The 22,309-nt window shown below is 36.3% G+C and overlaps 2 protein-coding genes across 2 annotated transcripts; one reads left to right on the top strand and one right to left on the bottom strand.

Annotated features, from left to right (window-relative positions):
* Positions 1-2,031: 2,031 nt before the first annotated feature.
* Positions 2,032-3,590, bottom strand: LOC128219268 (uncharacterized). The gene is made up of 4 exons (XM_052927079.1): positions 3,453-3,590; positions 3,023-3,219; positions 2,443-2,804; positions 2,032-2,093 (listed from the first exon to the last, which is right to left on the bottom strand). The coding sequence occupies exons 1-4, from the start codon at positions 3,588-3,590 to the stop codon at positions 2,032-2,034; spliced, it is 759 nt and encodes a 252-aa protein (XP_052783039.1).
* A 2,236-nt stretch (positions 3,591-5,826) lies between these two features.
* Positions 5,827-16,468, top strand: LOC128219269 (uncharacterized). Its single transcript, XM_052927080.1, has 4 exons — positions 5,827-6,101; positions 6,997-7,074; positions 7,944-8,502; positions 16,258-16,468. The coding sequence occupies exons 1-4, from the start codon at positions 6,026-6,028 to the stop codon at positions 16,466-16,468; spliced, it is 924 nt and encodes a 307-aa protein (XP_052783040.1). The 5' UTR covers positions 5,827-6,025.
* Positions 16,469-22,309: the final 5,841 nt, after the last annotated feature.

Consider the following 22,309-nt stretch of genomic DNA (forward strand, 5'->3'; position numbering starts at 1 on the left):
TGTAGGCGGGGCTAGCCACAATTAAGGGGGGTGTGGTGGATGCAAGCACATGTATGTGTCGAACCACACTGACTATATACTTATCTTAATTTTAAAAAAAATAATGTATTTTGTACAATTTTCATATGTTCTATGATGTATGTTGTTTATTTATTGTCATTTAAATTAAAATATTATTTATAATTTATTCTTCAGGTCCATCTCATAAGCGAAGAGTGCAGCCACTGTTATGTTCAAGCTTCCGTGCTGCCATCATTTCCAACTGCAGACAAAAGAAAGTCACCAGAGTACCAACCCTGGATCCTTCTGTCGAAAGTGTTTTATGTTTGACCTTTTCTACTTTTCCTTTCCATTTATCTAGTTTTCAGGGATGTATTTCTGAGCTTAATAAATGGACATATGTTTAACCTTTCAAGTGTGTTATTATTGCATTTTGTGTGCAGGATAGTGATAGCGTTTATATTGCCATTGTTTAAAGAAGTAGCTGAGTTTTACTCTAAAACAATTGAAGATGTTCAATTGAATATTGGTTTGCATGTAGCTACTGCACGGCCCATAACTCAAGACTGTCGAGTTGTTCTCCTTTTCTGACTTGCTAATTAAAAACAACAAATGAGTGTTACTTTCTTATGTTTGCAGGGTGCAAAACTTAAAGGGGCTATACACCGTGTGATGAAATATCGAAAAAAAAAAGAAACTTGTCAAAAACTGACATAAACTTGGTATCAATGTGTACAATGCATTGAAACTAACTAACTGAAGTACCACATACCGTAGTATACAATTAATTTATTTTCGCATTATTTTTTCCATATTTCTCCATTAATTTTTTTTTACTGGGTATGTATACCTAGTAGAATTCATTCTTATGCGTGATTTGCTAGTTGATGATATCATGGGATATAACCAAGTAAGGTATATTAGCTTAAGCATTCATATGGTTTCGGATAAGCCTTCGTAGCAAAGTGGATACAACACTGGACAGCTATTTTGGTGACACTAGTTCAATCCATAGCTCAATTTTCTTTTACATTTTGGTATTTCTTTACCATTATCATATCAGAAGAGTAAAACATTTTATTAAATAATTTGTCCTGAGATTTGTTACAGAAAAAAACTTTATTGGTGCCAATCTGGTGTACAGTCCCTTTAAACATTGGGACATATTTAGCATGGGGCTAGTTTTTTTAATCTAATGTATCTTAAAGTTAACATTTGTCGGGCATTTCAGTTTGATCTATGGCACTCTTGCCTATTCTTATTTCCACTTAGTTCAATTATGAAACTGATATGAAAATGGTTCATACTGAAAAATCCTTTAAGCAATTCAATACTAATGATTTGAAGTACGTGGTAGATCAATTACACATGGCAAATAAAAAAAAACTCATTTCAGAGCCAAACTTAATAAGTGATCTTTGACTTTTATTCTTAGAAATGTTACAAATAATAAAACCACAAAATACAAAGCAGATGTTTCACAAACAAAAAATTATATCAATAAATTGATCAGTTAATGCATACATGTTTCAAATCAAATCTTGAAATCCATTCACATGAGCATATTTCCTTATCCATTTTTGTCAAACCTGAATCAAATGTGTAATCTCATATGTTATCATATAACTTGCTCGAAAAAATGATTTTAAAACAAAATTGTAATTTCATTGTTCTAGTTAGAAGTATACAAGTTTTTATCCCTAAATCTAATGCTTGATATATACAAACGCTTTCATTGACACATGAGTTATTATTGAACAAGTGGTGGCCATAGATTTGTCAAATATGTGCATATTTTGAACACTTTAGAAATTCTCCTTGACTGTGTTATAGGAATATTGCCATGCAATATTCGAAAGTTCTTGATTCTCTCCATTTGCCTTTCAACATGTATTCGTAAACTTGCAATATCTTTTGTAAGGAGAACCTCACGTTTAGAGAATTGTTTTCCTTTCTGTTTAAATGGTGGAATAATGAGATGAATGCCTCTTGGAGTAGTAAGGTCTGTAATAGTGAAACCCTTATCAACCATTATGGCGTCTCCTTCTTCAAGCAAGTCCAAGAGTCCACATTTTTCTGTGAGTTTCTTGTCACTGGTACAGCCCACCCAACAGTCAGAAACAAAAGTTACAACACCATTTGGGCTTATACCCACCAAAATCTTATGAGTCATGTGAGACTTGTAATCACTGTACATTAAACTTTTCAAAGAAAGAGAACTGGATGTTTCACTGTAAATTTCAGTGCAGTCGATAATAATTCTAGTGTTAGAATATTTCTCTTTAAATTGTTCAGGCATGTTATTTTTCACTACCTCACGAGATGGCCATTGAACAAGAAAGGATAATTGTACATGTAAATAGTTGATCCATCTTTCAACAATGTCACTACATTGTGAAGTGGATATGCAAAACCTAGTACCTAGATCTTCAAATAACAGACCTAGACGTAGGCGCATCAGCACCATGAAAAATTCATCCAGAACACTTAGAGTTCTTGGCCGTCCTCCATCTGAATCTTTATAGTTAAGTTTCCGCCTTGATGTCCGCACTTCAGCTTCATCCTTGATTTCATCAAACAAAGCTTCAAACACAACTCGATTAGGGATTCCGGTGTAAAAACTGACCAAATCGTCATTGTATTTTACGTCATCATATGTGAGCATAGGTAGCTGACATTGTACACCAAAGTCTCTAGTAGAATGTTCTGTTTGTGAACTGAAGTCTGCTGTTTTTCCCAGGAAACTTTCTTCAGTTTGTACTTCCATCACTGCACAGTTGTTCTCAGTCTGTGTGTCACAACATCTGAAACATATACAAATTGATCATGTACCCATTTACCACATCTTACATGTACAGTCTGGTAACCCTAACCAAATGTTTGTTTTTTTGGCCTTAAACATTTACAAACACTTAAATTTTCCTATTTTTGTTAAAGAATGAAGAAAAATGATCAGAAGTAATTAACTTATCAGATCGATTTCATAGCACAAGAAGCAATATATATATATATTGAACAATACCTAAAGGACTGATTCTGTGGCTGTAGTACTGGTCCCATGCAGTAATCATGCAGGTGGACAGAGGTATCAATGGCATGCCCGGAAGGGGATACAAATGACAGTTGTGGCTGTATACTATCATCATTTGACAGTTCTAGGTCTAAATCGTCATTGACCGTATCACCATCATCATCATCACCTACGTCTTCATCAAGGAGCTGAAATTGCAAATGAAACTGTATAAGATAAATGTTTTAGTACAAAATCTGCCAGGCTATATGGTACACATTTTTCCAGGCTGTATTTGAAAACAATTCTTTAATCATTTCTTAAATTACAAAATTTACAAATAAGTGCTGTGACATTGTTTTTAAGCACCGTTGATATAACATAATTCATTTTGAGGTGCATGTAAGGAAGAACTTAAACTAATATAAGAAATAAAAAATACCGTTGGCTGGAAGGTTTTGGTAGCACCAGTCTCAGTTGGAAACATAGATGGAAGTGTATGCTGGAATGAAGGTCCTCTGAAGCCAACAAAATGCTCACTACACAATCGTCTGTGTTCATTCCACTGGAACGATCTCATGACCGTTTTACATCGCTGCACCCACACACGTTTTAAACGTTTGTTCTGAGGAAAACGGTGCAATGACACTTTTCTCCCATCAATAACCTTTCCTCTGTAAATTCCTTTACAAATACAACAGTACTTAGGGGTTTTCCTGCCCGTTTTCTTTATTAGTTTTGAATCTTTACTTTCCATTTTCACTTGTTGCTGTTTACTTCCTGGTTTGTGTAGTCCCCGGAAGTAAATTTCCGCTTTTTGCGCATGCCCACTTGAAGAGTATTCAGGGAAAGATAATCGAGTTATCGGAAAGGACAATAGTTTTAACTATATTTATTATTAAAGTCACTTAAACAACGCAAGAAGTAAAAAACGGAACGTTACTTATTTCAAACGGATTTAAGCGTATTGATTTATGTTTGTTTAAAATGTTTACATTAATATTTGAGAAATGTTGTGAGCTTGTTACTATTTTCAGACTGCACCCGGTGGAGCCAGCAGGAGCCATATTGTCGTCTGCAGAGGACATGGTGCGTTATTTACAGTTTGTCTTGAACAATGTGAATACAACGACTGGGGACAAGCTGATAGACCCTAAGCTCTTCGGTGAAGCTTTCTCAGGTAGTCAGATACTTAAAATAAGCAAATATAGAACAAATATTTACATTTGCTTTCTTAATTTTAGATTCTTTTCGTTTGTTCATTTAAATGTTATCAAGACTGAACTGTGTCAATTAACTGTAAATGGATTCCCTACTGTACGTCAAATGTTGTGAATCTTGCTTGCATTTCAGCTGTCATTCCTACGGATGAGATGGACACCGTATCTAAACCCACATTCCCCATATCTGACGTGCAAGTTGGGTATGGATACGCATGGTTCGTCAGTAATTATGATGGTATGCATTCAAGTTTATGTATTGTGCATATTTGCGCTAAAAATATTTAATTACAATTGTTTTACCCTGTTGTTTTCACTTGTGTTATTACTAAAGTGGGTGGTGCGAAGACGTTTTGGCGTAGTTTTTTTTAAAGAAATCGCGAGTCTTGGTTAACTTTATTAAATGGCTCCGTCGCTAGTTAACTAGCGCTATTTCAAGAACGATGTAAAAGGCCGGTACAAAAGTTTAGCTGTAAACAAAATGATAAATTGATATATATAACCATATACTGTAGGTAAACTGTCATGCACGGTGTTGCCTTATGACGTAATTTATCGCCAGTTATCAACCTCAGGAAGGCTGATCAACGTCGATCAACAATATTTCAACGTTGAAACAACGTCGAAGCTTCAACGTTAATTTTTTTTTCGACATTTCGACGTTGAAATACGGTCGATACCTCAACATTGAGGATGGTTGAAAAATGGTTGTCATATTGATGTTGTCATGACATTCGAATATAGATCGATATTCTGTTCTGTTTATATTATCATATCCACATTCAATCTTTTATAGAGAGCCATTCATGCTTGACGAGTAGACTTCTTTTTTTGAGGCTGAATGGCCATCTACCGCAATACAGAGTTATACCGATTTATCGTAAATTCCATTAGTTCAAGCTAACTACGTGTGGGAAGTGACAGTCGGTTCCATTTGAGTAAGTACGTTTGGTATTTATTTACAAAATGTCAAAAAATTATGTTTTCGAAAGAATTATTTGTTGAAAATCATGCATTTCGGATACGACGGGATTTCGGATACCATTTCTATTGTTCAAATTATGATGAAAAATGTTCCTAATATACATCTTCTTTTCCTAAGGGAGTAAACAAAGGTACAAACATGGGATAGTTGTATTAAATATTAATTTCAAATGATTTCAAAATGGATAAATATATATGTTTATAAAAAGTATGTTAAAATGAAAAATCTGAATTAATAGTATTAAATGTCTAATTGACCTACGACAGTTGCAAGTATTTCAGCAATCAGTAAAACTTGCACCTAACATATAATGTAACACAAAAAGATAAACTTATATTTGTACATCATAAGACTATTTATTTCAGATTTTCAATAAGTTAATGTGTTTTATTTCTACTTATCACACACAAAACCTGTATAACTTTGATTTCATTCTTAGTCTTCAACAATTAATTGACAGGTACTTAACGTATTAATCTTATTAAATGTTTTATTGTCAAGTTTATAGAACTTGCATTGTGTTTTGAAATATTAAACAGATTTTTTTTATTTCTAATGCACCATGGCGATTTGTTTTTGCTAGTAACAGGGTTTTTCTGTGGTACCGGACCCATTCCCGAAAAATCAGATAAGATGATGTTAGGTTTTGGGGGTATTTGAATTATTCATTTACAAGTGTGTGTATACTGGCACGTGATAAATTATGTCAAATATGTTACGTGGGAAGGCAACACTACTCTTCTTTGCATCTATTATGTTTATAAAGGATGGTTTATTTACATTTATTGTTCTAATCTTTTACATTCCAGCATGGATGAAGAAGGGGTGGTGCATCGCATTGTTGATGAGGCAGTGGATGAGGAGACATTGGCAAATTATATCTTTTGTATGACTCGTATTAAATTTAAACTCATTATACCATTTACATGTACATACTGTATAAAGGTAATCCAAACAAAACTGTGTTCTTTATAGTTTTTACCTTACCTTAACCCTTCAGCGGTTTAACAGCAACGTCTATTCAATGTTGAAACTGCAACGCTGGTTCAACCTCATTTCAACGTTGTTTCAACCTTATTTCAATGTTGTTTCAACGTTTAAACCGCAACGTTGTTTCAAGGTTGAAATCACAACGCAATACAACTTTAAAATACAACCATATTTCAACCTTTTCTCAACGTTGAAGGATGACTGTTGTTTCAACGTTGCTTCAACGTTGTTGTGCCTGCTGGGATAGGTTTGTGGTCTTATATAACGCGAGTTTATTGTTGCAGGAGACAGAGCGGTGAGGCACAACGGAGGCTTGTTGTTTTACATAAGGCGGGTCTATAACTCTAGGACACAGCGGCTATGATACAGTAGAGGCTTGTGGAATTACATAACGCATGTCTTTATTTCAAGGTTACAGAGTGGTGTGGCATAGTCGTTGCTTGGGGAATTACATAACGCCTCTCTATATTCCCAGGTTACAGAGCGGTGTGGCACAGTGGAGGCTTATTGTGTCACATAACGCTAGCCTATATTCCCAGGTTATTGAGCGGTGTGGAACAGTGGATGTTTGTGGTCTTACGTAACGCTGGTCTTTGTTTCCAAAATACCGAGCGGCGTGGCACATTGGTGACTTGTGGTCGTACATAACGCTTGTCTGTATTTCCATGTTGCCGAGCGGTGTGGCACAGTGGAGACTTGTGGTCTTACGTAACGCTGGTCTTAGTTTCCAAGGAGCTGAGCGGCGTGGCACAGTGGTGGCTTGTGGTTTAAACCCTAGTCTTTATTTCCAGGTCACAGAGCGTTGTGGCACAGTGGAGGATTTTGGTCTTACATAACGCTAGTCTGGTTGTTTCCGGAAGAAAATATTGGTATCTATGCTTACATGTGTATTTTGATTAACATGTAAACATTTATAATGCTTTTACAAAATACATTTAAAACCGTGTTAGTGTGATGTATTATTTCCAATGTTAACATGAAGGTATTTATAAAGTGTAATATACAGTCGAACCCCGTTGGCTCGAACTTGATGTAAAGGACCAATTTCTTTAAATCAAGGTAAATCATCTCGCTTGCCTCGAATTTTTCGAGGCTCGCTGTATTTTCGCTGGTCCTTGGGAGTTCGAGCCAACGGTTTTTATTTTGCAATGTTTCGATGAACTAGTAATAGCATGATGTAGAAAATTAAAATATATACATTTTAATAATGACTTACTACTGGAAGGGTCACTATCCGCAATATATGCTTTAAGTGAATGAACAATTTTCTAACTATGAATTCTGAAGTCCTTAATAGGAGATACTAACTCGTAATTAGGAGATTATGAGTGCTAAACGGAATGTCTCGTAATTATATTTTTTTATCTCCTAAGAATTACTAAGTATATCAAAATTAAGACTTAGTATCTCATCATAAGGACTTGGTATATCATAGCTAACAATTACTAATGTAAGACTCACTATATCCTTCTTGATAGTTCCCATCCGATTAGAAAACTAATGTATGGGGGACGGGGTGAAAATGGGTACCGCCACAGTCGGCAGCAAAGGATATTTATCAGTTGTGTTCGAAACTGTATTTAGTTAGCTTGTTCTTTTTTGTTTTTTCTTTTTGTAAGTTGATGATTTTATGTTTTGGTTCTACAATTGTTTCGTAGTTGGAGAAAAAACATAATTGAACCATTTGATCTTTTTAAGACTTGATTCACTGAAGTAAATGTACAAATACTTATTGCAGGGATATTTATTAGTACAAATGGAGGAATGTTAGAGGATTACCAGTACACATCCTTGACTACAACTATGTACTACCTGGCAGACTTATTACTGGACAAAGAACCATGGTTGAACTCTTCAACTGCCTGCTCCTTTCCCGAACCCTGGAAAGACGAGACAGATTCGAGGTTGACGGAAATTTCTGCTTTTTTACCGGACATTTCCGAGTACACCGGAATCTACGGAAATGAGTTTCAACCAGAGTTCATATTAACTGTGAATGGAAGTTCACAAACGCAGCTGAACTTCGAATCAGGAAGACTCGGGGGAAATCTCTATTCAACCCAAGACAAAGATCGATTCTTGATGGAGATAACATACCCGTGGGAACTTTACGTTCCGCTGATGGACCATAACAACGTTACGACAAAAACAAACGTCACCTTTGTTCGCGAAGCTGGAACAGTGACATCAATGAACATAAACATTAGCACCAATATAACATTTACAAAAGGTGTTTCCATGTTAGACGTTATTTCCCGAAACACTAACGGAAGTAGGAGGTTATTTAGCGCAGCTTGGTTGTTATATCTGTTAGTTTCTTGCGCTGGGTGGCAACTGTAATATGGCGTTTGGCCAATATATAAATCAGCACATTTAAAAACACAAACTTTTTATTGAACTCATCTGAAACGATACAACACGTGGTCATAATTTGAAGAATCTATTTTTTAGCGTTTGAAATATAAAGCAAAATTCAAGTGTGCAGAAACAGCTCCGAACAATGAAAGTCAAGAAATGCGACTTCATTTCCTTCAGTAAATTTCGGGATTAAAGAAGATTGATTAAAACACGATTTTTATCTCTTTGGCATGCATAGATCACCTTTGTTTAGAAAGGCCGAGAAACGAGTAGCAAAATTGACTTATAATGAAAGGAAAATAATAAACCCTAAAAATCTCAAAATTTCCATCAATATGAAGCATTATTTTTCAGAATTTTAATTTCTTATTGCTCTGACTAAAACATGTGTTATGTTTACACCATAATATTAAAAGCTCGAATTTGTTGACATTATCAAACAAAATGTGAATTGCAATATTTTTGCAAAAAGCTACAGAAAAAAGCTCAGTAGCAAAAAGTTTAAACATAAACCCGGTTTAGTGGCTCTGGGCAAACGCTAAAGACATATAGCACAAAATCAAAAACAAGAAACATAGAAGAACAGCACAAAACTCCACAAACAGCACAGTTCATACATACTATATATATAAAAAATAGGTATGCTTATCAAGAATGGTTAGGTACCGCCTTGGAACGGTCAGTAAAATGTAAATTTAATGTGGGTTTAAACCAACAATTCTTAATAAAGATCAAACGCAAAAGGTAAATCTTATCAAAGTATGCATTACCTTGAGGAAACTTATCAAAAAACAAATAATAATAAACGTATAGGTAATCCCCAAGTACTTCTATGATTAGAGATCCCAACTTTATTTGCAGACGGATGAAAACAATTCAGAGCACCTAATGCAAAAACTTTTCAAAGATACGATGCAGTCTTTATTATAAACATCCCAAACAGTCTGCCTTATAAAATAAAATGTTTAAAACTGTGTGATCATAGAGTTTTATTATACAAAGCATCAATGTACAAAAGCTGGGAACGAATGATGAAAACATTATTAATAATAAAAGCGACATGTATTCGCTAATCTTTCCTTCCAAGTGATATATCGAATCGGATTAATATTGGCTCTGAAATGTCTTGAGTATATGAATTTCTCGAAATGTATTGCTACATATTGAATTGTATAACGCAACAGTTATGGTCGCTCAAATTCCATGGCGTGCATTTCGATCACACTTGAATGGGTCATAGGTGCAAACATAAAGGTTCGTATCTGCGTAGACGGTAGCATGGTGTTGCATTGAATCTGAAACACGTTGTCATGGAACACCTGTAACGAATACAAAGCTCAATGGACTAAACTCATAGCAAAAGGCATTATAAATCGCAACACGATGCCTACGCGAAACAGACATGCGGGAATATGTCTACAAGTAAGGCATGAATCTTTGATGCGTGGCAACATGAAGGAATATGTGTATAAAGTTATAAACTAATGTATGTAAGTGAGTGTGTATGCAGGGCAGCGAAAATGCCTAATAAGCTACGTATTTACGTTTGTGTGCGCCGCAGCATGCGGGAATAAGTGCACAACGATGTCTGCTTGAATAGTTTTATATTTAAAAAAGGTATGAATGTTTGCGTGCACCGCGAAATGCAGGAACATGTCTACATGGACAGGTATGAACGTTTGTAAGCACCACGACGTGCAGAAATGTGTCTACATGGAAAGGTATGAACGTTTGTATGCGCCGTGACGTGCAGGAATGTGTCTATATGGAGTAGTATGAACGTTTGTGAGCACCGCGACGTGCAGGAATGTGTCTACATGGAAAGGTATGAACGCTTGTGTGCACCGCGACGTGCAGGAATATGTCTACATGGAATGGTATGAACGCTTGTGTGCACCGCGACGTGCAGAAATAGCTGTACATGAAAATGTATGAACGTTTGTATGCGCCGTGACGTGCAGGATAATGTCTACATGGAAAGGGATGAACGTTTGTGTGCGCCGCGACGTGCAGGAAAATGTCTACATTGAAAGTATGAACGTTTTCATGCACCACGACATGCAGGAAAATGCCTACATTGAAAGAAGGAACGTTTGAATGCACCGCGACGTGCAAAAAATGTCTATATTGAAAGTATGAACGTTTGTTTTCGCCGCGACATGCTGGAAAATGTTTACATGGTAAGGTATGTACATTAGTATGCGCCGCAACCTGCGTGGAAATGCCTATATAGCTCTGTATGTAAGAGTGCGCCACGACATGCGTGAATATGTATATATATATATGATAAGCCACGCACGTTGGTGTCGACTTTTAATGGGAATATGTCTTAATAACTATGTGAGTTGGTGTGCGCTGCGTCTGATATTTTATAAAAAAAACATTGTTTCATGTTATAACACGATGTTACCAAATTTTACACCTGATGAAAAGTATTATGTGAAAATGAAATAAATCCGAACATTTCATATTTCTACCATATTTACTTTATAACAGTTTTTGTATTCGATCTTCTGGAATAACTATCGTATACATTTTCTCCGAAATAAATCGCATGTTCCTTCATGTATTACTGAAAGCACTCATTCTCGGAAAAGGATGAACATGCCACACGAAAATCCTAAAGGGGCTACGAAATTGACATCTTAAATGCCACAGCATAAATGCCCATACTAGTAAAATGATCACCATGACATACCTGGACGTAGTTTTTGTGTATCTTAACTATAAATTCTTGTCTCTGGCCAATGTTGCCCGGATACAAACCGACTATCAATTGTTGTTGCCACACGTTATCAACCATATGATCTACAAACGATACTCGTCCATTTGCAACGACATGCAGGAAGATGTGTTGTGCATCCAGATACAGGTTTAAAACGAATCTGTAAAAAGTGAAACTAAATTCAATGAAAAGGTCATATTTGTGTATAATAAAGCGTCCGTCTCTTAAGACAAAACTAGGGATGGAAACCGTATACCAAATCGGTATCCGGATATTCGTATCAAGTATTCGAATACTATCCGGATACTCGTATCAAATTGTTTTCATAATAAGTAAATTTCCAATTATATGTCACCCACCTTCTGTTATTTGACACAAGTGTCCACTTAATTTATAATTCGTCATATGGCAATTTCACTTTTTCATTCATTCTTTATCAGTCTTAGAAATTTATCATGTATAATTCAAAGCTAAACAACTCATTTTACGTCATAAAACTCATGATGAATACCACATAAACACCTCGCGAATTTGATAGTCACTTCGGCCGAGGTGGTTGCTTGGTTACTGCCACGTGCTTTCGAGTTTGTTATTTATCAGCAGGTTTCATGTTAAATGACGCTTTGATTATTTGAATAGTCGATTGTAATTTTATTTATTATATTGTTTGATTTAATGCAATACCTACAATTTCTGCGGAGTTTTTTGATGAAGGATATAATTGCGGAAAAGATAAGAAGACAAAAAAACGATCTGATTTTTCTTTATTTACATGCGTGTACTTTTTTTTATTTATCAATAAACTAAACATGTTAACATATTGTATAAAAAAAATAGTGGACATGGTGACGTCAAGAGTTGTCTGCCTCATGGTGGACTTTGAAGGCGTAGTCGGTGGACTGCATACGGGGTGTTTTTTCATGTGATTTCTAAGGTTTGAAGTTCCACCACAATATACCAGTTTAACATTACACAGTTGACACACAACACTTTTACCATCCTCGGATTTTGTGAAATACTTCCAAAAACTTGAAGTCAATGTTGGAGGCATATTTCCGTTGTCATGATACAGGAATAACGATTAATAATTCAAAACACAATTACAAGATGCAAAATGATGGAAATTTGATTGAAAAGTGAAAAGATAAACAAATTTGTTTTTATATTTATTGTTCAGATAGCAATAATTTCTTCATGCATATTCATCAAAAATACGATTGGTCATTAATAGCTTTGATTGCACGACCCTTATCTTGTGATTGGACGATCAATTCCTGCGGATTAATGATCAATCCGTTTAATATCAATTAGTGTCAATTAAGCACATCTGATATCATAAAACAACACTTGTCATTGTAAACAAGGTCATAGAACTTCACAGGGTGCTGCACAAGGACACAATATCACGCCTTGTACAAACACCAAATTAGCAGACGATTTGTGACACATACCCACTTCGCGACAGACACTGTTGATCACCTGAAATATTTCATCTGAAAAGTTTTATAACAATTGCTATGTCTCTCCTAAGCTATTTCATTGAAATTTTAATTCTTAACGAATATTCGAATACCCATTTTGGTATCCGAATACTTGCGTGATATCCGGATATCCGGATACTCGGATATTCGCTTCCATCCCTAGACAAAAATGATTATATAGCTGTTAGTAGTTTTGCCGTTGAAACGAATATCTCATTTTATACATAATACAAAAGTCAATTACAGTTACACTGTGGTCGTTCGAACATGGGGTCGTTCGAGAACCAGCGGTCCCTCGAGGTCAAAGCTTAGTCCCGAACATTTTCCCTTCTATTTTCATATGAAATATACAGACTCTGCATCGAAAACTAAATAAGTCGAGGAGTCGAGCACAATAGCCGGTCCCAAATACACAAATCATGCAAAAAACCTTATGACTCACTCGAGGTCATATATTCTAACATTTTTCCCGAATGCGTGTTCCAAAATAAAGAAAAAAATGCTAGTTGCATTTTTGAAATTCAATGACCGTTGAAAGGAAATTTGATAATGTGTGAAAACCCGTTTATCACTGTTTACGCATATAAGGGCAATTGAGAAGATAGTTATGAGAAGTTAGTTGTCAGAAATGTAAATGAGTAATAAAATATTATTAAAGCAATATCATAGCGGTCCAACTTATGAGGCCCGAGTGCGAGCACAAATAAGCTTACACACCACCCAACTTATAAATCCACAGTTACGCAAGACAGACAAGATGCGCCAATTATCAATCCTTAATCTGACATATGCCATAATATGCACTGTTTGTTCAGAAAGTGTGCCTTTTTTACAAATAAACTTTACTATTTATTCATGTATTTTTTTTTTACATTTAGTAGACAGTCTTTGAACATATGAGCGATTTCCACAATGCAATGCATATTCCGTGTCGAAAAATTAAAATACACTGAAAGACATTTCATAACAGACTGGGAAATTAAAACTTGGGTTGTTCAAAACATCGGTTCCTTCGAGGTTTTAGCTCGGACCACGGCGTCCTCGAGCGATCGCAGTTTAACTGTTTAAAATAAAACTAATAGTTATAAACAAAATTTTAAGACAAAATCCGCGAAATTTTAGATTGCCCCTTTTACATGTATCGCGCGATAGTCGTCAAAGAGCTCTAGTGCATAGAATGTAACATTTGATACTGTATCCAATACACAATCTAAAAATATAACCATTGGTTGTCAACTTTATCTTAAAACAGTGTCCGCAAACTTTTGGATCAACAGACGTACATGATCATGGTCGAAAAAGGCGCATATGCTTTTTTTTGGTTTCGCGGTGAAATGGATTAAATCAGTGTCACCGTTTCGGTCAGTGATCGTCATCTGTTGTGTTTTTTTATTCATAGACAGGTAAAAAAAAGGTTTTACATTTAGACATGTATTTGAAGGAAGGTGTGCTCATTTTCTGTTATATACAACATCTATTCCACAACAATAATTTGTATTATTAATCAACTATTATGTATTTATCGCGATACGGGGATAATACCGTTGACAATATTGTTTTGATTGGCTACAAAACTCGCCAAATATAGGATTTGAAAAATCGACCATTTTCATTGGCTGTCGAAACTTGCCTAATATGAAAAATATGCTGGAAATTATTTTAAAAGGAAGCTATTTTGTTTTTGTTTTCCGACTGTTTTGAAAATAAATGTGCTTTGTTTAAACCTATTTTGAATCACAAGCCTATTACATTATTCAACCACTTTGCACGGTTTGATATAACAGTTGTATTTAACCTGTTGGTGGTTTTTACGTCTATAATATCAATGCCAGATTATTTTAAAATTGTAAGTTGGCGAAAAATGATGTTTAGAATTAATTCTCAGTCATATGCAAAGGAAATTGACATAACTCAATTAAATCAATATTGCTCAAGATATTGATACGCCTGAAGTTGTCCTTCTTTAGCATTGTGATTATGATAAATGGCAGCTTGCAAAATTCAAAAAGAGACTTAAATTGCTTTCAGTTTACCACAATGTTATGATACTTGATTTTCTTGTACTCTTGAGATCACGAAAGTAATCGCTAATGTATAGGCATGATACTTGCTTGTTTGTGAACCTAACAAAACCACAAAACAATCGGAATACCTCTTCCATCTCCGCCATGCGACGAGCATCAGATATATCCCATTACATTAGTAAAAGTAGTTCGTAAAATTAATAATAGTATTCATATTAATCAGTTATAGCATTTAAGCATGTTTTTTGATTAGTCAGTTGAAATTTATCCCCTATTAAATGTATAATTTCATAAATCCTTATACAGAGTAATTTCCTTATTTGAAATTACTACTTGAACTACTTATTTAAGCGTATTTAAATGTAAAGAATTCTGACATTGTAAATCGTCCATGTGCATCCAAAGTTTTTTGAAGAAAAAGTCCCGAAGTGCTCCGATTGAGAACAGCAGTAAGTCAACGTAAGAGCGCTTATTGTTTTAGTTTCACAAAAAAAAACAATATTTACTTTTTCTCCTTGAGAGTAAACACAACCCTGACAATACTTTCGGTGTCCAACGGAAACGGAACCGACTTCAAATAATGTGAGTCTTCGGTCACAATGAACTGAAATAGAGACATAGTGAATAAATATACATACACAGGAGTTAAATTGCCAAAGTGAGATATCAAGCAAATGACATTGTAAGTATTGTGTGATCTCATTTTGAAGAATAACGTGAAAATGCCAAAGAAATTTTAACAAATCTCAGACAAGATTTTCCCTTGTGAAATCTGCTCATTTCCTCATTACACAAAAACATGTTTGATTACATTTGATAAATATTTCACCTCATAAATTACTAACACTTTCATTTCTAAACGCCTTAATGTTTTACATTCCCCACCGACGTTAAGACTGTGGAAGGTCCTTATCTAGTTTCGAAGGACGAGGATTAGAGCTAGGGGTAAGGGTAAAGGAATTTTCTTATTGTAAGGGTTAGGATTAACTGATTCCGAAGAACCAGTACCTGTAGACCTTCTATAACAGCCTCAAAGCAATTGGTGCCAACAAAGGTATAAATGTTGACAATGAAAATGATCGGCTATAGATTATAATGCCATGTAGCGTTTGTTTAGTGACGTCATACGACATGTTTTCAGCTCGGAACAAAACGGCAGCATTCTTTGAACAAAAAAATTAACTAAGAAAATTGCTTGTCATCGGATGATTATGCCCAATTCCCGGCTCAAACATTTGACCACTACAAGGGGCAGAGGGGTAAAGCCCTGCAACCGGCGACTATATTGTCATTTTTTGGATCGTGTAAGAAACTTGCAGACACGTAATATTCAGCAAAGGCGTGCGAATCCGGGCCCGGGTTCTCGCCTTTGCCATCAACCTCCGGTATGTACAGCGACCTTAACAACAATCTTGGAACAACCTGCTGACGGGCCACTATGCCAATGGACTTTGACTTCTGCAGGTGCAGGTACACAGCAATTAGTCTCCAAGTCTTCGAATCAGCAATTGCCATGCATCAGTATTTCGACACCAGTGCAGTGGACCAGGGCTACCACGAGTTCTGCCGCAAGCGAGCAATTTACGTTTTCCACGATGCTAGTAATGTCGGTCAGCCGGGCAACCAGACAATGGTTCCGACAAGCGTTGGGACCTCCGCACCGCTAGCAGGGTAGACTTTACCAGGGCCGATTTTCCGCAACGACACATGCAGTTCCGGTTGCCCAGCCAACGGTCCCTCCTGTGAGTGATGTTTCTCCCTTGCAGACAGCGTTGCCGCCCCTGTTAATATGACGACCCAAGGCATGGCAAAACAAATACATTAGGTGAGAAAGATCCTTTGTTATTGTAAAATTCCACAGAAATTGATATGTTTGTTTCGGATCAAATTAAGAAAATGATTTGGAATAGCAAATTTGTATATATTTTTTCCATATGTTCAAAATTACCTTGACAATAATGTACAATTGACGTTAACTAATAACCAGTTGATGTTAAAACCACAGTCTTAAGTCAAGAAAATTGAAAATATCGATACATGAACTGACGCATTCATATATTACCCCCAGTATGGCCTCTAAGACTTTGAAGTACATGGCACTTGTAAGGAGGGCTGCTCAATCGAACCTGTTGTTACCAGTACGATATCCAGTTTCGTCTCCGTATGGCTAATGACCCTTCAAGGTCATGGTCAAATGATGACGGTCATTTATGGATAACTTGTAGTCTGTTCGGAACAGCCAGCGGACCTCCGATGCTTAAGCCAAAAACTGTAGGTCAATGTTATGACTTTAACTACAAGGCAGGTTGTTTAAAACCCTTCTGTAAGTACGCTCATACAAGCATGGTTTGCAAAGCGGTTCATCCAGTTGTAAATTGTACCAGGTCTTGTCCTCAGAGCGTCGCCCCAGAGTCAAGGGACGTAACTCTCCCTAATGTTCGCCCCCAGTTTGGAAAGCGGTTCTCTCCCTCCCATATAAACATGTCACATTTCCATGCAACCGCCACGCATAGTTTTCATCCCTATTTTGGAAAAAGTTTAAACTCCAATAAAATGCGACGTTTTAAGGCAATTGCTTGATCAGTATCCTAATAGAGAAGAAGCCGAGTATTCAGTTAATGGTTTAGAAAACGGGTTTCTTCTAGGTTTCTCGGGACCGCGTGAACCTTTCGAATGTAAAAACTTGAAATCTGTTAACGGTCATGGGTCTATTGTTCGGCAAAAACTTTTAACGGAAGTAGCGGCTGGGATAATATCAGGACCGTTTGTGAATAAACCCATTTCAAATTTAAGAGTTTCGCATATTGGCCTAGTGCCAAAACGTACAGATGGTTTTAGATTGATCACACACATGTCATACCCTTATTTAGAAAGTGTAAGGGAACCTGGACTTTTCTGCAGTGGCCAGAAATTTGGATGAACAGCGATATTCTGTCAGACATTACATATTTGAAAATGGTACCAACTGCATTAGCATGCTATTTATGGAAAGACAGGTTTTGCTCATTGAAAATATGTTTTAATTGTGATAACATGGCCGTTGTTCAGATTCCAATCGGCATGTGGTCTATGCAATTTAGTTTTCATATTAGGGCTGTGTTAATAATAAACATGTTGACTCTATTTCACGGATGCAGTGGGAAATCTTTCGTCAGTTGGCCCCAAATGCGGATACCCAGCCGACGCCAATTCCGCAGGCATTTTGGACATATTTAAAGATGAAGTAAATTACCTGTTAAATTAGTCTGTCTTCAAAAACACCAAGCAAGTTTATAATCAGGCCATTGCATTATAAAAATATTTAAACGAATACAGTTTACCTGACTGCTGGCCTCCTTCATTGCCCCATTTTGTTCAATTTGTCGCACATTTGTCTAAATTCAAAAAATGTTCATTTTCCACAATAAATGTTTATTCGTCTGAGATTTCATTTTTTCTAAAGCTCAACAATTTACAAGATTTCTATCGAGCATTCATAATATAGAAAATGTTATGTGGTTTACGGCGGAATCGCCCCGTAAAAGATACCAGAATGCCTTTAACCATTTATATTCTTAAGCAGATTTTGAGAGCGTTGCCTTTTGTAGCATCGTCAGCTTTTGAAAGAAGTCTCTTTAATGCGGCGTTCACACAGTGCCGATTATGGCTCCCGTTTGAGATCAGACAGCGCTACGACACGAAAAGCGAAAAAGTCGGATTACTATCCTCAATGATCTGGAATGTCCTATCATTGTCTAAACGCAGTCGTATATGTTCGTAATAGAGTCCTACGGATCGGGAATGGTCCGGAGAGGTCGGCCAAGCACTCCCGACAGTTAGGTGCGTCCCGTAACATTCGGGAAACACAGCCGATTTTGTCTAGTCGGATTACAATCGTGACTATGTCGTGACAGATTCGGGCGTTTTTTACCATGACAAAGATACAAATCGGATCAGAATCGGATTGAGAACGGGATAATCAGGACGAATTCTGCTGGAAACGGCTGGATCGGGACGCCTCCTGAACAATATGTTGTCGTGATTAAATAAATGTTTTTACAAATTTTAATAAAAGTTTGAATTTCCAGCCACGAATAACAGGATCTTGATCCGACTTTAGACACATTTTAATCGGGAATGGTCCTATCAAGGACGGCAGTAAAAATCCTGAATGTGTGACTTAGGCTTAATGCAGCATTTGTTATTGCATTTTTTTGGTTTTCTGAGGGTAGGAGAAATCGCAGTAGATGCGAAAGCAGGCCCCTACACGAAGGTGGCACAGATTTCGGATTTATCATTATCCGAATGCAAGTGCACACTTCTCATTAGGTGTTCAAAAACAGACCAGTATAGCAACTCTGAGTCATTGATGTTTACACATTCTTCGGATAATACTATATGCCCTGTACTGTCTTTATAGTTGTATTTATCGGTACGTCCTAACATTGACGGTCCGTTGTTTTGTCGTTTTAGAAAGGAGCCTTTGACGAAATACCAGTTTAGAGCAATGTTAATGAAATGCCTTGAATTTTGTGGAATTAGAGCAATCATTAAAAGCCATTCTTTTAGAATCGGTGCAACAGCATTAGCAAGTATGCTAAACATACCCGATGATGACATAAAACTAATGGGCCGATGGTCAAGTAGAGGAAGCACTAACAGGCGGTATATTCGCCTTGATAAAATAATCCCATAATTGTTATAACTTACTGATAAAACTCTGAAATATTTCATCTATATTTACAGAGCAAACTGTGTTGATTCTGCGCTCGTTAATTATCAAACGGGCAGAGGCGTACGTAAAAAGGACGGCCAATAGAACGACACCTTGGCATGTAAGGTCATTTGGGCCGGTGTGCCCGGCCTCCGATATAGCCAGGTACTGAACATTGCAAATTCCTTACGTCAGTGTACTCCTACTCCAAACCTTCATTTCGGTGGGAATGATTTGGGCTCCGAGAACTGTGGTCTACTCCGTAAAAACATGAAACAAGTAATTCTTGCATTGCTGCAATTGTTTCCATATACTAACATAGTTTATACATGCATTCTTTCTAGGTTGAATTGGCGGAATTCATTCAACGACAAAATAATGGAAAAATCCAGAGATCGTGTAAATAGGGAACTGATTCATTATGTGATACAGCATGGGCATAAGGCCATCACACATTCGGACTTCAACGACAAATTGCCTGGTCTGTTTTTACCCGATGGTGTACATCTATCGCCAGGCGGAAAGGACATATTTTTGTCAACCCTTCAATCGGCTCTAGAATTATTTTAAAAAGCCCGATATCCATGCACCCGACAGAATAAAATGCTATTGGTCCTGGCAGTTGTGAAAATGTGGTCAACAATGATGGCATGTTAATTAACACTGTCTAATTAAAAAGTTGGTCAAAAAATTTGTATTGTTGGCGTGAGAGCAATTGGCGCTCATTGGCTGATTTTTTTTGACAATTAATCAATGAAAAATCAATGAAAATATGAAGTTCATACTAGAACAATTCTTACGTGATAATCATTACAAACAATTTGGTATAATCGTCTATGCACTGAATACCTTATCCATACTGTTTGGTATCACCAACAGATATAAGTATATTTCTTTTTCGTTTGTACAGTTATTGGTACCACTGGCAATTTTCAAAATCAAAAACATGTTGTTGTTTTTTTAAATAAAAAAAATAATCTTATAATTTCTCACTAAAAATTGTAATACCGAATATGTGAAAAAATATTGATTTTTTTTAAATATGCACTTTATACTGTATATTATACTAACATACAGTATAATATACAGTACAAAGTGCATGTTTAAAAGAATCAATATTTTTTCACATATCCGGTATTTTAATTTTTAGTGAGAAATTATAAGAATTTTTTATTTAAAAAATAAATAAATGTTTTTTTAGTTTGAAAATCCGGTGCCAGTGGTGGTGGATCTATCTTTCTTATTTCATTTATTGTATGGTTTATGAAAAAAATATATTATGCAATTTCAATTAAGCGCAATCAAATAAATATGTTTTCAAGAATTTAAATTAAAAATGAAAATAAATAATCGTAAAAAAACGCTATTAAAGTTGTTTAAAATTACTGCCTTCTGTGACGTCAGTATACAACGTCGCACGCGCTTTTAAGTGTAATTGTACAAAAGTTCGTTTTCTACGTCATGTTTTTTTCCGGTCCGGCTAAAAAAAATCCGACCCTCGGGCACGCTGCGTGGCCGGTAACTCGGCGAGCCTCGTTACCGGCTTACGCACGTGCCCTCGGGTTGGATTTTCGATCTGACCGGAAACACATGATAGATACAATCTTCCATCAATGTCAAAACCAGTGACTTTCAAAATTGGGGGGGAGGTCACAACTAAGTATAAACATATCAATCTTTTTTTGAATGCATTATTTTAATGATATAATGAAATGGAATTAACATCTGTCTTCACTGTCAATGATGTTTGGTAGATCAATTAAATAAAAAAGATAGCATTTACTAATCTGAGTTAAACCTACCCCCGGTAGATCCGCCACTGAAACCCCTACCGGGGACCTAGACATTTGCATGTCAAGCTGCAAGAATGTAAGTAAAAGTTGTGAAAGAAACAGTATGTTTTTTAAACAAAGTTAAAATAAGGAGGTACAGGTTAGGTTTAAAAAGTAAAAATAGTTTTGATAGCTCCCTATGGCAAGACATGTTCAATCTGACAGACAGCCTGATTGAATTAACTGCTCCAGGGTAGTGGAAGGCCACTATGTTGGGTGGGAGGTTGTTCCAATGGAAGACAGCTCTTGGAAAGAAAGAGAATTTGTAGTAGTCAGTGGTGGCAGATATTAGTCTGTAAGAGGAGCTGTGATTGGTGGTCTAGAGGTAACACACTTGACTTTCAATCCAGTTGTCGCAGGTTCAACACCCCTGAGGAACGCTAACACATACTATTCATCCTCCAGGAGGGACGATAAATATGGTGGTCCCCTGTGCCAGTGCTATACATTGGTGCACATTAAAGCTGCACTCTCACAGATTGAACGTTATGACATTATTATTTTTTTTATTTTTCGTCTTGGAACGAGCCAAATTTGCGAAAATCCATTAAAACCAGAAATACAAGACATCTGACAAAAAACTAGTTACGCCATAAAACGTTAATTTTTGAACGGAAATATGAAAATTCACGGTCTGATTTTCTGTCAACAATCTTATATCATTGGCTTGCAGATATTTACGCAAAAAGTTGCTCTTTCAAAGACAAATAATAAAAGAAGTTGTCAAAACGTTCAATCTGTGAGAGTGCAGCTTTAAAGAAAATGGGTAGCTCTAACCAGGATAACATTCTGTCTGTGCATTCAATCAAAACATGATGGCCAGTATCAAACAGAATTGAAGATTGGGGGAGATGGCCAAATGTCTGTGCACTTTGTTCTAAAGAAACTGAAATGACTAACGATCTCATTTCAGCACTTGCTGAATGGGCTTTGCGAGTGCGTGTTTAATTAAACTTACACACTATTTATGCGTTTAATTTTACTGCCCAGA

The sequence above is a fragment of the Mya arenaria genome, chromosome 15, assembly GCF_026914265.1.
Source record: "Mya arenaria isolate MELC-2E11 chromosome 15, ASM2691426v1".
In the NCBI taxonomy this organism is placed as follows: domain Eukaryota; kingdom Metazoa; phylum Mollusca; class Bivalvia; order Myida; family Myidae; genus Mya; species Mya arenaria.